Consider the following 15,367-nt stretch of genomic DNA (forward strand, 5'->3'; position numbering starts at 1 on the left):
ACCTTTATAATGAGACCAAAGTAATTAAATAGACCTTGTGATTACACAAATTTACTCGTTAAAGTGTGGGTATGTCATCTCTGACGCACTAACGTCATATTTTATTTTGAAAAAGAACTTGGGGGCAAATTGTCTTGAATGATTACAATTTGATTAATTACAAAGCCTCTGATTTATTTGATCATTTTTTTTAGTCAAGTCCCACCGATGATATAAATATTGATTTACATGCACATCAGAAAACCAACTTATTGCCCTAAATATACAGAGTTTTTTTTTTTTTTATGTAAACGCGCTCGTCTTGTTGAGGCATCCAAATAATGCGGTCGGAAACCAATTGCATCTGCATGTAAACAGCTTTGTCAAGCTGATACCGGTGACTTCCAAAAATGATGAGACCCCGGAAGTGGTCTTCTTATAATATCCAAAGGTGTTCGATTGAAGGCGACTGGACTTTAGTTTCTTGAAGACGTTTCGCTTCTCATCTGACGAGCTTTGTCAATTCTGACTGGAATATGGGAGTCAAGCTTACAGTGGTGTGAAAAACTATTTGCCCTCTTCCTGATTTCTTATTCTTTTGCATGTTTGTCACACAAAATGTTTCTGATCATCAAACACATTTAACCATTAGTCAAAGATAACACGAGTAAACACAAAATGCAGTTTTGAAATGATGGTTTTTATTATTTAGGGAGAGAACAAAATCCAAACCTACATTGCCCTGTGTGAAAAAGTAATTGCCCCCCTTGTTAAAAAAAATAACCCAACTGTGGTGTTTCACACCTGAGTTCAATTTCTGTAGCCACCCCCAAGCCTGATTACTGCCGCACCTGTTTCAATCAAGAAATCACTTAAATATGAGCTGCCTGACACAGAGAAGTAGAACAAAAGCACCTCAAAAGCTAGACATCATGCGAAGATCCAAAGAAATTCAAGAACAAATGAGAGCAAAAGTAATTGAGATCTATCGGTCTGGAAAAGGTTATGAAGCCGTTTCTAAAGCTTTGGGGCTCCAGCGAACCACAGTGAGAGCCATTATCCACGAATGGCAATGACATGGAAATGTGGTGAACCTTCCCAGGAGTGGGCGGCCGACCAAAATTACCCCAAGAGTGCAGAGACAACTCATCCGAGAGGTCACAAAAGACCCCAGAACAACTTCTAAAGAACTGCAGGCCTCACTTGCCTCAATTAAGGTCAGTGTTCACGATTCCACCATAAGAAAGAGACTGGGCAAAAATGGCCTGCACAGCAGATTTCCAAGACGCAAACCACTGTTAAGCAAAAAGAACATTAGGGCTCGTCTCAATTTTGCTAAGAAACATCTCAATGATTTCCTAGACTTTTGGGAAAATACCTTGTGGACTGATGCGACAAAAGTTGAACATTTTGGAAGGCAAATGTCCCATTACATCTGGCGTAGAAGTAACACAGCATTTCAGACAAAGAACATCATACCAACAGTAAAATATGGTGGTGGTAGTGTGATGGTCTGGGGTTGTTTTGCTGCTTCAGGAACTGGAAGACTTGCTGTGATAAATGGAACCATGAATTCTACTGTCTTCCAAAGCATCCTGAAGGAGAATGTCCGGCCATCTGTTCGTCAACTAAAGCTGAAGCGATCTTGGGTGCTGCAGCAGGACAATGACCCAAAACGCACCAGCAAATCCACCTCTGAATGGCTGAAGAACAACAAAATGAAGACTTTGGAGTGGCCTAGTCAAAGTCCTGACCAGAATCCTATTGAGATGCTATGGCATGACCTTAAAAAGGTGGTTCATTCTAGAAAACCCTCAAATAAAGCTGAATTACAACAATTCTGCAAAAATGAGTGGGCCAAAATTCCTCCAGGGCGCTGTAAATGACTCGTAGCAAGTTATCACAAACGCTTGATTGCAGTTATTGCTGCTAAGGGCAGCCCAACCAGTTATTAGGTTCAGGGGGCAATTACTTTTTCACACAGGGCAATGTAGGTTTGGATTTTGTTCTCTCCCTAAATAATAAAAACCATCATTTCAAAACTGCATTTTGTGTTTACTTGTGTTATCTTTGACTAATGGTTAAATGTGTTTGATCAGAAACATTTTGTGTGACAAACATGCAAAAGAATAAGAAATCAGGAAGGGGGCAAATAGTTTTTCACACCACTGTACTGTAACTGTCCATTGCTGCATAACAAGCAGAAACTACCTATGAATACTGGGGATGGAGAGATTCACCAATCTGAATGGTGGTGGTTCGTTCATGAGGTTAGCAGTGTGGGTTAGGGTTAGGGTTTTGTGTGAAAATAAGTCCAGGACTATATATGTGCTTCGTGAAAGTGACGTCATCGAACCAAACACGGAGAAAAACAGAGGGAAATGGCTATAAGTTCAGTGAACTTGAAATCCATCTTTCAGGAGGAAAGAATCACCATACATATGGCCATTTGGTAAGTAGCAGCTATGCTAGGGAAGAGGAGATAATGTGGTGGCGTAATATATGCGACGTGCCGATGTTTGATTTGTAGTCATGCTAATTACAAGCTGATAAATGTCAAAGTACATGACAGGCGTGGTCGAAACACCCATAATCAGTTTTCATTTAAATTGAAGTACAACATATACAGGTGCTGGCCAGTAAATTAGAATATCATCAAAAGGTTGAAAATATTTCAGTAATTCCATTCAAAACGTGAAACTTGTACATTATATTCATGCAATGCACACAGACCAATGTATTTCCAATGTTCATTACATTTAAATTTGATATTCATAAGTGACAACTAATGAAAACTCCAAATTTGGTATCTCAAAAAATTAGAATATTCTGAAAAGGCTGAATATAGAAGACACCTGCTGCCACTCTAATCAGCTGATTTACTCAAAACACCTGCAAAGGCCTTTAAAAGGTCCCTCAGTCTTGTTTTGAAGGCACCACAATCATGGGGAAGACTTCTGACTTAACAGCTGTCCAAAAGACAATCATTGACACCTTGCACAAGGAGGGCAAGACACAAAAGGTGATTGCTAAAGAAGCTGGCTGTTCGCAGAGCTCTGTGTCCAAGCACATTAACAGACAGGCGAAGGGACGGAAAAAATGTGGTAGAAAAAAGTGTACAAGCTCTAGGGATAACCGCACCCTGCAGAGAATTGTGACGACAAACCCATTCAAAAATGTGGGGGAGATCCACAAAGAGTGGACTGCAGCTGGAGTCAGCGCTTCAAGAACCACCACGAGGAGACTCATGAAAGACATGGGATTCAGGTGTCGCATTCCGTGTGTCAAGCCACTCTTGAACAAGAAACAGCGCAAGAAGCGTCTCGTCTGGGCCAAGGACAAAAAGGACTGGACTGATGCTGAGTGGTCCAAAGTTATGTTTTCTGATGAAAGCAAGTTCTGCATTTCCTTTGGAAATCAAGGACCCAGAGTCTGGAGGAAGAGCGGAGAAGCACAGAATCCACGTTGCATGAGGTCCAGTGTAAAGTTTCCACCGTCAGTGATGGTGTGGGGTGCCATGTCATCTGCCGGTGTTGGCCCACTCTGTTTCCTGAGGTCCAGGGTCAATGCAGCCGTCTACCAGGAAGTTTTAGAGCACTTCATGCTTCCTGCTGCTGACCAACTTTATGGGGATGCAGACTTCACCTTTCAACAGGACTTGGCACCTGCACACAGTGCCAAAACCACCAGCACCTGGTTCAAGGACCATGGTATCCCTGTCCTTGATTGGCCAGCAAACTCGCCTGACCTTAACCCCATAGAAAATCTATGGGGTATTGTGAAGCGGAGGATGCAATACGCTAGACCCAACAATGCAGAGGAGCTGAAGACGACTATCAGAGCAACCTGGGCTCTCATAACACCTGAGCAGTGCCACAGACTGATCGAGTCCATGCCACGCCGCATTACTGCAGTTATTGAGGCAAAAGGAGCCCCGACTAAGTATTGAGTGCTATACATGCACATTCTTTTCATGTTCATTCTTTTCAGTTGGCCAACATTAGAGAAACAAACATTTTTTCATTGGCCTTTAGAATATTCTAATTTTCTGAGATACCAGATTTGATGTTTTCATTGGTTGTCACCTATAAATATCAAAATTAAACGTAATAAACATCGGAAATACATTGGTCTGTGTGCATTGCATGAATATAATGTACAAGTTTCACGTTTTGAATGGAATTACTGAAATATTTTCAACCTTTTGATGATATTCTAATTTACTGGCCAGCACCTGTATGCGATCCAGGGCGTAAGGTAAAGCTGATTAGAAAATAGCTCTTTTAGCCCCGTTGACTTGCATTCATTTTATTTATTTATTGTTCTTCCGGGAGCCCATGATGCGGAAGTGACTTAGGCTCCCTATCGGTTGAAATTAAACGTGTTTTAATTTGATGGGATTTTGCTCCGTTTCCGGTACTACTGCGTAGTAACGTGTGCAACTTGACGGAGTTTTGCTTAGTACAGCAAGTGCTGAACAGTTATCATGTGCTAATAAGTTAAAGACGGTAGACGGATCCATGATGAGGGACGTGCACGGGTTCATGAGACCGGTACCAGAGGTATGTTGACCCAGAACGGGATGGTCCGAGTCAGAAACCCGTGAAAACCCGCTCGCTCCTCGGCCACAAGATGAGAGTCGCTGTGGACATGGTGTCCGCCTGCTGGTTCTCCCCTCGGACTTAGTTTGGGTTTCCTCGACCTGTCGCCGGTAAGCAGGACAGGAAAACACACGACGGCGTCTGTAGCGGCGCTGCTGTAACACGCTCCAGGTTCCTTATAACGCATTAAAATAAACGTGAAAGCAACTGTTTCAGGTCCCCCACCCCCTTCCTGTCCGCATCGTAGACCCGCAAACGAACTGTTAAAAGCCGCAGATGAGGCTTCCCGCACTAGTTATGTTCCTGGGTTAGTTAGTGCTAGTGAGTGGTAAACAGCTAGTTTTGCCTCAGCGACCATCTCACGCGCTGACCGCCTCTTTAGCAGCAGCAGCTGAGCTAGCAGGCTAACTAGCTACTTTATTCTCAGAATCAGACAAACACGCTTCGCTCCGGCTCGCTGCTCCCTGATTTCACCCTGCCAGCTCAGAAGATGCCCACTTTAATTTAGCACCGGGTGTGTTTGTTGCCTCGGAGCAGGAGACGTCATCCTACCGGGGGAGTTTGACAGCAGGCAAATCCTCTCCGTTACTTTGGGTTTCTCATCCGAACCGAAGCAAGATGGACTCTTGTTTGGTTCGGCAGCCTTGCCGGAGTTCACGCTGACTTTTAGCGCTGAGATAGAATATGTTTGGGGACATTACGGTGGTGTTTGGGTCGGTAAGCACCCGGTAACCGTTATAGTTGGTGAGAAGCTCAACAGCACGAGACTACAGTCCGAACCGCAGCTGTCTATCAGGACATCTGCGCTTCTCCTGGACTCAACTCAACCTTTGCGCCAGCTGGATGGTTCTGGTGTGGCTGGGACCGTCCGGAGCTGCTCGGCCTACTCTCCCTCTGGACGTGCTGCACGGTCCCAGGCATGAGGCTCTGCGGCATCCTGCATGGCCGGACCGCTGAGAGTGGACCTCCTGACTGAGAGCCTTTCTTGTGTTTTTTAGGTCACCGTCTCTGTATGACAGGAGCTGTGGCAGATTCATCCTCATCTCATTCAGCATTTCCATAGTTTTGTTCCTCAGTAAGTATCCAATTTTCCACTCAGTCCATCAACACAGGCAGCAGCTTCTAGTTGTTAATCATTCATTCATTCATTCATTCATTCATTCATTTTTCTTTCATCAGAGCCATGAAGCTCAGAGCACCAAACACACACAGATGAGAAGGTCTAATGTAGAGTAGATCAGCCCTAGGACACCGCTGTCTCATCATGGCTCCACCAATAACACTCGTTACAAGATGCAAGGTCTAATAAAGGCTGTAGACCCAAATTACACTTTGGTACAAAATTACAACACGTATTTTTGAAAATCTAACACACTTGTGGAGAAGCCTGCTAATCACTCGGGTTAAATCAGGTGTGGGAATTAGAAAACAACCTCTTCTTGTTGGATGGTGACCCTCGAGGGCTGGAGTCGGTGACCCCAGCTCTAAGGTCTCAGCTTATCAGAACAGGACCTGTTATATCAGCACTATAAAGCACTAAGTCACATTTTTGTAGTTTTTTTTTTTTCATTCAGGTCAGAGTACATCAGAGGGACAGCACATGTTCTGGAGGTCAGACCAGAGGCTGAGATGGTTTGGACCTGTAGAGAGAAGGAATAGAAAGTATACCAGTAGAAGGATGCTGAGACTGGAGCTAACCAGGAGGACGACCAAAAAAAGTATGGATGTGGTGAAAGATGACAGGAAGCTGCTGGTTGATGAGGAGAGGAGAGGGTTAGATGGAGCCAGAATGGAAAAGCTGAAAGGGCAAGAAGATTCTGTCTTTTTCATCTAGTCCTAGAAGATGCATGTCAAACAGGAAGTCTGATCAACCCCAGAAAGGGTTGTAAAGCAAAATAAAAAAACAAAGAGTGATTGGTAACTTCATTGATTTGGAACTGAAAAATAAAACTACTGAACTAAATAAAAACTCCCAACAGCAACAATACTAAAATTGAAATGTGAAGAAATCACAGCTGAGTGTGGGAAATTTACTGTGGCTGCTATAAGATGTTTCTAATTAGGGCTGCACAATATATTGCAAATATATCGTTATCGCGATATCAGCATGCGTAGTATGCATATCACAAAGAACAGATAAATATCGCAATGAATGGTCAGCTCAGATGTTTGCTACACATTCTGTCAATCAAATGGAAACGTGACGTTTTCTAACAAAACAGAGCTTTTCACCCATCAGGCCAATTGGGTGGGTTCTCATAGGTTGGAGGCCCACCCCTGAGGCGGACAGCACTTAATTTTGATGGTTAGCATTAGCAAACACCTAAGTTAGCTTTGTTCTGCGCTTTCTGCTGATTCTGCTTTTCCCGGGATTCTCTGATTGCCTTTTCTTGTTCATTTTCGTTTTCCCTTTCCTCACATCTTTAGCTTTTCTCATTTTTATGAATTGTTTGTTGTCATTTTTTTTATTTCTTTGTTTTTGATCATTTTTGTTCCTGAGTTAAGTTTTTATTTGTCGCAAGTAAAATCGTCATCACATTATTAATCACTGTTATCGTATATCGCAGGTTTTCCTAATATCGTGAAGCCCTGTTTCTAATTAAACATTAAATGACATAACTGCTTGTCAGACGCGCACCTGTCATCACTCTGCTGCCACGGATCGACACATCTGATAAGAACCGACCCGTCAGATCTCTGATATCCAGCATGCTGGATTACTGGAGACTTTCTCAGTGGCGTAGTGGTAGAGTGTCCGCCCTGAGACTGGGAGATCAGGGTTAGATTCCTGGTCGGGTCATACTAAAGACTTTGAAAAAATGGGACCCAATGTCTCCCTGCTTGACACTCAGCACTAAGGGGTTGGATTGGGGGGTTAAACCACCAAATAGTTCCCGAGCGCGGCTTGTTTGCAGCTCACCGCTCCCCCAGGGGATGGGTCAAATGCAGAGAATAAATTTCGCACACACACCTGTGTGTGTGACAACTAATGGGGGGGGGGGGGGGTGGTATGTTGTTCTGGGGCTAAGCTAGGTGTTTTTCTTTGGTGTTTTATTGGGATGTGTGCATTGCTCATACGTGTGCACAACATCTGAACCGTGATGCTCAGGACTGATGCGTGTGCTGCCACACCGTTACTCTTCTCACTTCATCTCCTGCTTCCCCAGAGTTTGCTGCAGGTTGTTTCTGTTTCCTTCTGCATCACGATCTAGTGTCGGAACAATTATGAGTACAAGTACACATGTGCAATATTGGTCCGATACCTGGTGCTGGTGTCTAGATCAGTACATTCCTGTTCTGAAACCACATGAATTATACAGCAGCTCAGCCCTTAACTATCATTATTATTATGAACTAATCAGCTGTTCTAAACAACACTCTGACTCCGTTTTAGCTGTTCTAGTTTAAGCTGCAGCTCAGAATGATCAGACTGATGAATTCAGCGCCTGCTAGTGGTGGGGATTAGTACTGTTGCTGATTCAGATGGGAACTTTTAGAAGTTAAAGTTAGATTCCTAAAAATTATGTTTTGTAAAAAATGCTGACAGTGGTCATTTTTGGTCATCGACGCTACTGTTCATTGATCCGGAAAGAGCACTAGGTCCAAAATAACTGTGTTTGTGGGTGTGTGTGTTTGTGCATGTGTGTTTGCATGCATGTGCATGAATGCATGTGTGTGTGCAATGCACAAGTGTGCAAGTGCATTTGGGTGTGTGTGTATGTGTATGCATGCATGAGTGTATTTATGTGCATGCACGAGTGAGTGTGCGTGTGGGTGTTGACTGCACATGCACATACATGGGTCTGTGTGTGTGTGTGTGTGTGTGTGTGTGTGTGTGTGTGTGTGTGTGTGTGTGTGTTTATAAGACAATCACACAGGAGTTATTACAGAAATAACAGTGGCCATGAATCTGCTGAGCGTAGACCTGAATGTCGTCTTCATAGGAAAGAAAAGAGACTTTATTTTTTTATGGATAATAAACTTGGTTAAAGCACAGATACGCACAGACGTCCAGAACTAGAGGGACTGAGGACACAGGAAAAACAAAATCGTATTGTGGGTAATGACTCTGGTTACTGGCTTCTCTAGAAAACCTTCATTTTATTGATACAAGTTCATTCTTGTTGCTTATTTGAGAATATTTCTTTCAAAACCCCTAAAAAGGGGAAATACAGCTCTGTGAACGTTATCTTTCAGATTAAATCAGACATCAGACGTGCTTCGTCATTCAAATCAGATGTCATTGATTTCTCCTTTAAGAATTGTAGTTTAGGACCAAACAAAGAGCTAAAGAACTTGTTTTGTGTCTTAGGTACGGTAGTACCATGAAGAGTGGGAGAAAGAACAAGGAGCCACCTGGTGGTGGGGAGGTCACTGGCAAGCGGCCCAAACGCAAATGTCTGCAGTGGCACCCTCTTCTATCTAAAAAGACAGTGGATTTCTCTGAAGAAGAGGAAGAAGATGATGAAGAACAGCTGACTAAAGTGAGTTCAGTCATGTGGCATTTTTAAACTCGAGCTGTACTTTAAATGTTTGGTGACATAAACTTTCTAATCAGCAGCCAGTCCTGTGTAGTCAGGACCAGGACTCGCAGGTTCAGACTGCAAGCACAACAGAGGATGCTGAGGAAGACTCCAGTGAACACCGAGCACGCCGACCAATGAATGCCTTCCTCCTCTTTTGCAAACGCCACCGTTCGCTGGTGCGGCAGGAACACCCTCGTCTTGATAACCGCGGGGCCACCAAAATCCTGGCTGACTGGTGGGCGGTGCTGGAGCCCAAAGAAAAGCAAAAATACACGGATATGGCCAAGGAGGTAAAACTACACACTGACTGTCCATGGTGGCAAAGTAAGGATGGAAAAATCTAAATTTTACGTTTCTGCATCTGAACCAAACATCAGGTGAAACAAAACCATTGTTAGAGTTAGAGTTGAGTCAGTTTTTAATTAACTTTAACTCCTGCAGTGTAGAGGAAATGTGTTAAATGTCGTCAACACGGTGGATTTAATAGAAGCTTTAAAGAGCAAACTCTGGATGGTGTGAGGTGAGTTTGTCTCACTGCAGAAATAAAAACACACACGGAGCGTCAGCAGTCAGACGCAGCCGCTCACCAACACTCGTGTGTGTGTGTGTGTGTGTGTGTGTGTGTGTGTGTGTGTGTGTGTGTGTGTGAGAGTGAAAGAGAGAGAGAGCGTCAGAAGGCTGAACAATAACCTGTAGAATAATTAAGGTCATCATGCTAGATGCAGCTTCTCTGTGGTGGACCACACCAGCTTCTGCCACAATAAATAATAATAATAATAATAATAATAATAATAATAATAATAATAAATCACACACAAAGTTGTGGACATTTTAAGTTCCTTTCTGAACTGTTTCTGTTGAGTTTTAATGTTTAAAATCTGTTAGATTGTTACTGACAGCAGCTACGTTTAAGTTTCACTTCCTGTTCTGACTGAACGCTGCTGCAGCATGGAGGTGTAGTTCTCAGTCATCCTGGACATGATCATCCTGAGAGTTTTAGCTGAAACAGCTGGACGTTTCTGGATACGTTGGAGACATTTAGCCTCTCATCCCAGAGGCTTCTTCCAGACTTTGGTTGTGGTCAGAAACAAACACGCTGGTTGTGCTGCAAGTCTTTTTCTTTTTGTCTCCAAAACATGTTTTTGTCTAAATGAAGGTGATGTTATTGTTCATAGAATTAAAATTCATGTTGAAGTTAAGATTATTTCATCAAGTAGGACCTGTGGTTAGCTAGCTCATGTAAAACATGTCATGTCTTGAAAGAATCAGAATCGGGAATCGATAGGAACCGCAATCGAAACGAGGAACTGGAATCGGAATCGTTCAAAATCAAACAATGATAAACGCTAACTGTCCCCTACCGCCAGGAAAAATACACGCTGTCACTTTAAAAGGCACGAAAACAATGTTTTATGGGCTCGACACACGGGAGGCGACATCGCCTCTCCTCCATTCATTTTCAATGAGACATGCGCGACAAAGCGATAATCGCGGGTCTCCCTCCTACCAAGCGAAACGCGAAAAACGTGCGTGTGAAAGTTTGCGCTCGTGCACGTGTCGTGCACGGACGACCCAGCGACGCGATCCCAGAAAGTTGAAACATTTTCAACTTTTCATCGCTGTCGCTCGGACGAGGACCAATCAACGGAGGTTTCGTTCAATGACCAATGAGCGGGCAGGATGCTCCGCACATCTCCGAGCAAACATGGAGAAGTTGATTATTATTATGTTTTATATAGTAAAATCACAAGTAAGATTTCACATAACTCTAGCAGCACCTTGTGAACCATCATATCTACCACTTTATTAACTCGGAACCGCTTAAATAACCTTAATTCCCTCCAACCTGACACAGCCAATCAAAACAACGGAAGTTTCGATTTCGCCATGGAACAGAACGCGTAGAGGGCTTTGCCGCTGGCCGCTGCCGCGGATCGCCTCCCGTGTGACAGGCAATAAAAGCGACAGCGACAAATTTCGCTGATCATGGTCGTTTGTCGCCTCCCGTGTGTCGAGCCCATTACGCTAATTTCTAAATTTGCCATTGCAGCTTTAACTTTTTACATGTTTAAACTATTTTGTTTATCTGCCTTTTTTAGGGTTTACACATAAACAACTGAACATAAACATTTTAAAAGGTGTTTCTCAGCTTGCAGGACAGCATTTAACTACGCTTGGCTCGCAGTCCAGGGTTGAAAACATCCTGCCAAAGGCTGCAAATGTCCTGCAAGAATTTGGACACCCCGCATTTATCAGTTTATTGTACTTTTTCAGTGTTTAGATCAGTGAAGGACTGAAAGAATAAACCAAAGAGAATCAAAGTCCATTAGTTCAGTTCTAATAGGAAGAAAACATTTCTTGATTTTTGATTCTTTTATTTACTCACCAGTATTTTGTATTATTGTACAATGTGTTTAATAAGTAATGAAATAAACTTTTAATTCAAATCTAATTGTGGATGCTCTTCTAGTACAAGGACGCCTTCATGAAGGCAAACCCAGGCTACAAGTGGTGTCCCACAATAAGCAAACCAGTGAAGAACTCTTCCTGCCAGTCTGTTGGTAGTCCCCGCAAAAAGGTTTGGTCCTTCACCTGCAGCTCACTCCAGGATTCTACTGCTAAGAAAGTGCCAGAAACCGACAGTTTGCCCCAGTTAAACTTTGCCATGGCAGGTGTGTGTACTAACGATGTGTACTGGTGTGATGGTGGCTGATGGCTGTAGTAACCTATGTCCATTACCATCAGACCCTACGAAGATGGGAGGCCTGAGCATGCTGCTGTTAGCTGGTGAACATGCCCTCACTAACAGAGAGGTATGCTTGTGTTTTAACCGTTTGGTTAACAATTTTAACACCTTTTTTTTTCCTTTTGGCCTAACTCACCCCAGTGATTTTCACTTGTTTACTCCAGATCCCTTCAAGCACTAAACCCAGTTTACCAGAAGTAGTCGACGAGGCAAACGTCTTTCCAGAGGAAAAGGAAGAGGTGTGTTCATGTCCATCTTTCTGTCTTTTCTGTCTCAGATAGTTGTAGAGTCTGTCCCTCCAGGTGATGTGCTGAGCCAAAATGTCTACTTACAGGCTATCCGCGGGTCCTTAAAAAGTCTTAAATGGTAAATGGTAAATGGCCTGTATTTGATATAGCGCCTTCTAGAGTCCTGGAACCCCCCAAGGCGCTTTACAACACAATCAGTCATTCACCCATTCACACACACATTCACACACTGATGGTGATGAGCTACGATGTAGCCACAGCTGCCCTGGGGCGCACTGACAGAGGCGAGGCTGCCGAGCACTGGCGCCACCGGTCCCTCCGACCACCACCAGCAGGCAACGTGGGTTAAGTGTCTTGCCCAAGGACACAACGACAGCGACAGACTGAGCAGGACTCGAACCAGCAACCTTCCGATTACGGGGCGAGCACTTAACTCCTGTGCCACCGTCGCCCCAGCATTTCCTAATTTAAGGCCTTAAAAGTCCTTAAAAATGACAAATAATCCTTAAATCCAGTTTCCAGAGGTCTTAAATTACCAAAGACCCAATAAACAAGATTCTTTTATTTCTATAAAAATTTCGTGAATTTCTAGTTAGTGTTCAGCATTTTTTGTGCATGACGATGGCGTAAGCGGAACCGTACGCAGTCAGTTGGTTGTGAAAGGGGGCTATTTTTCTAGATAAGCACATTAGCTGGTTAAGCTAGTGGGAGCTTGCGCCATGGGGAAGGGCAAGTTTAATGGTAACTGGATGGCTAATCCCATGTTCGCGACGTGGTTAGCACAGGTTCCAGGCAATAGCTGGAAATTATCGCTTAAATTTAATTTTTAAAATAGCTTAAATTTGGTCAAAGTGGCCTTAAAAAAGGTCTTAAAAAGTCTTAAATTTGGCTCCCTTAAATCTGCAGATACCCTGTACTTAAAATGATTACTTTTGTCAGATTTACAAAAATAAATGGAAATAACAAATTTAAACAGTACTGTTTGATAAAGCTGCCCATCTAGGCAGACTCCTGTTAAAAGCAGAACCAGCATAACCAGTTTAACCATCATTAATTACTTAATAATGAGCATGAATGGGCTCGGAGTGAAGTTAGATGCACCAATACAGCCAGTGTAAAGTGAGCCTGAGCCCTGGACTTTGGGAGGTCATCACTGGTCACGAGTAGCACGATGAAGACATAATCGGCTCTTTTTCCTTCTGCAGATTCACTCTCGGCCAATTCCTAACAGAGTGCCTGATCATTCTGAAAGCAGGGTCCAGTCTGTGCTTTCCCCTTTGGAGGAGGTAAGAATCGGCGCCGCCTCATAAATGCTGTCCGGGTTGAGTAATGTGAATGGGACCAGTTTCACCCTGAATAACTTCAGTTCTGTATTGATGATGTTTAAATACCTATATTATGATTAGGAATTCTGATTTTGGTTTACCAGAACGGATTTAGTCTCCACCATAAACATTGGTTATAGCTGCCTTCAGTAAGCCCCCCCGTTTACTTGAACACTTTTAAAATGCCATTTGTAAACATTCTTGGCTTTATAAGTATTTCTTTGAATCACCAGCTGACGATGAAGCAGAGTTATTATAAAAAGACACAATACAGTACGTGACAAAGCATGTCATGTTTTCACAGCCTCTGCTGACAGCTGCTCCTGAAGGAAAACCCTGCAGACAGTCTGCTCTCTTCCAGCTTGCTGAGGTAAGCTTCTTATTGTAAGAAAAAAAAATACAAAATTATTAAAATGAACAAAACGCCATTCTCCTGTGTTGGTGTGTGTGTGCTTATAAATGTCAGTTAACTTATAGCTGGTCTATTTCTATCAAATCAAATGTTTTTTTATGAAGAGTGGAGAGCACTCAGCATCTCAACCACTTGGTGGGTGAAGATGTTGGGAAGTCTTGTGTAGTGGGCCCTGAGGCTCCGGTATCTTTTTCCTTGGGGAAGGAGGCAGAATTGGGAGTTTAACGGGTGGGAGGACTCTGTGGGTGTGCAAAATGTCCTTGAGGGAGGGCAGAGGGGCATCATTTACTTTGCTAGCGACATCCACTATGTGTTGCATGGACTTCCTTCAGGGTGTGAATGACTGATTGTGCTGTAACGCACCTTTTGGGGGGGGGGGGGGGGGGTGTTCCAGGACTCTAGAAGGTGCTAAAATCAAATACAGACCATTTCCTCTTGGAGGCAGCCTCCACATCACAAATAGATGCAGATGGTGCGGATGTTCAATTGTTCCTCGAACGCATGCAGTCCTCAGGTTAGAGAGGAAGTAGAGGTGGTTCTGAGCTTTCATGGCCAGTGATGTGGTGTCTTCAGGCCAGGAAAGGTCCTTCGAGATGTGCATCCCCAGGAACTTGGTGTTCCTCACTCTCTACAGCTGCACTTCCAATGGTCAGTGGGGGGTGCTGTGAGTGACCTCTCCTGAAATCAGTCACAATCTTGGTTTTGTCCATGTTCAGGAAGTTGTTTGTACACCACAGAACCAGACTGGCTCACCTCATTCCTGTAGTTTGTTGAATCATTGCTGGTAATGAGACCAACCACGGTTGTATGATCCACTAACCTGTCAGTGTGGATGAAGCTGGTACACAGGCATGGGTCATCAGGGTGAAGAGCCACGGGCTGAGCACACACCCCTGTGGGGGGCCCCGTGCTCAGTCCGATAGTCTTGGAGTGTTATTGCTGATGCGCACATTTTGTGACATCACTTTTAAGAAAGTCCTGTACCCAGTTGAAGAGAGAAGTTTTTGTATGAGCTGCTGACAGATGGTTATGCTGAATGCTAAACTAAAATCTAAGAACAACATTCATCCACAAGGGTGGGTGAGGGCTGGATGGAGAGCATCAGAAATGGCATCCTCTACGGACCCGTTTAATCTGTATGCAAACTGAAATGATCATGGGTAGCTTTGGGAACCTTGGGGTACCTCACAATATGATATTATCACGATACAGCGATACTGCTGCATAAGTTAGCCTACAATATGTATAACTGTTTAACTTTATTTTGCCCGAAAATGATTAAAATACAGTAAGTAGATATCAACTGCTTTTAAATGTCTAACATTCAGAATCAGTGTAAAAACAAAGTTAAGTGCCTTACGGTGACACCATTTCTGTGCAACGTTGAGCAAAAAATTACTTTCAATGGGAAAAAAACGTGTTGTGGTTAAGTGTGTAAAATAAAAAGTTGCGGGCAGACGTTTCTGTAGTAAAGAAACCATAAAAAACAAATGTTTCTTTCCGCAGACAGCCACAAGTTCTCTCTTTTAG

The 15,367-nt window shown here is 43.4% G+C and overlaps 1 protein-coding gene across 8 annotated transcripts in view; it reads left to right on the forward strand.

Moving 5' to 3' along the window:
• The window catches only part of LOC107386345 (BBX high mobility group box domain containing), a 34,021-nt gene that overhangs the window by 5,608 nt on the left and 13,046 nt on the right, over positions 1–15,367 (forward strand). For 2 of the 8 annotated variants that reach the window (XM_015960666.3, XM_015960673.3), the window contains exons 2-8: positions 8,893–9,064; positions 9,139–9,396; positions 11,577–11,778; positions 11,852–11,919; positions 12,017–12,091; positions 13,306–13,386; positions 13,730–13,795. In XM_015960666.3, the coding sequence (XP_015816152.1) occupies positions 8,893–9,064; positions 9,139–9,396; positions 11,577–11,778; positions 11,852–11,919; positions 12,017–12,091; positions 13,306–13,386; positions 13,730–13,795 (922 nt within the window). The other 6 variants (XM_015960669.3, XM_015960670.3, XM_015960671.3 and 3 more) reach the window with 6 other exon arrangements.

Source organism: Nothobranchius furzeri, chromosome 10, assembly GCF_043380555.1.
Source record: "Nothobranchius furzeri strain GRZ-AD chromosome 10, NfurGRZ-RIMD1, whole genome shotgun sequence".
NCBI classification, from domain to species: Eukaryota; Metazoa; Chordata; class Actinopteri; order Cyprinodontiformes; family Nothobranchiidae; genus Nothobranchius; species Nothobranchius furzeri.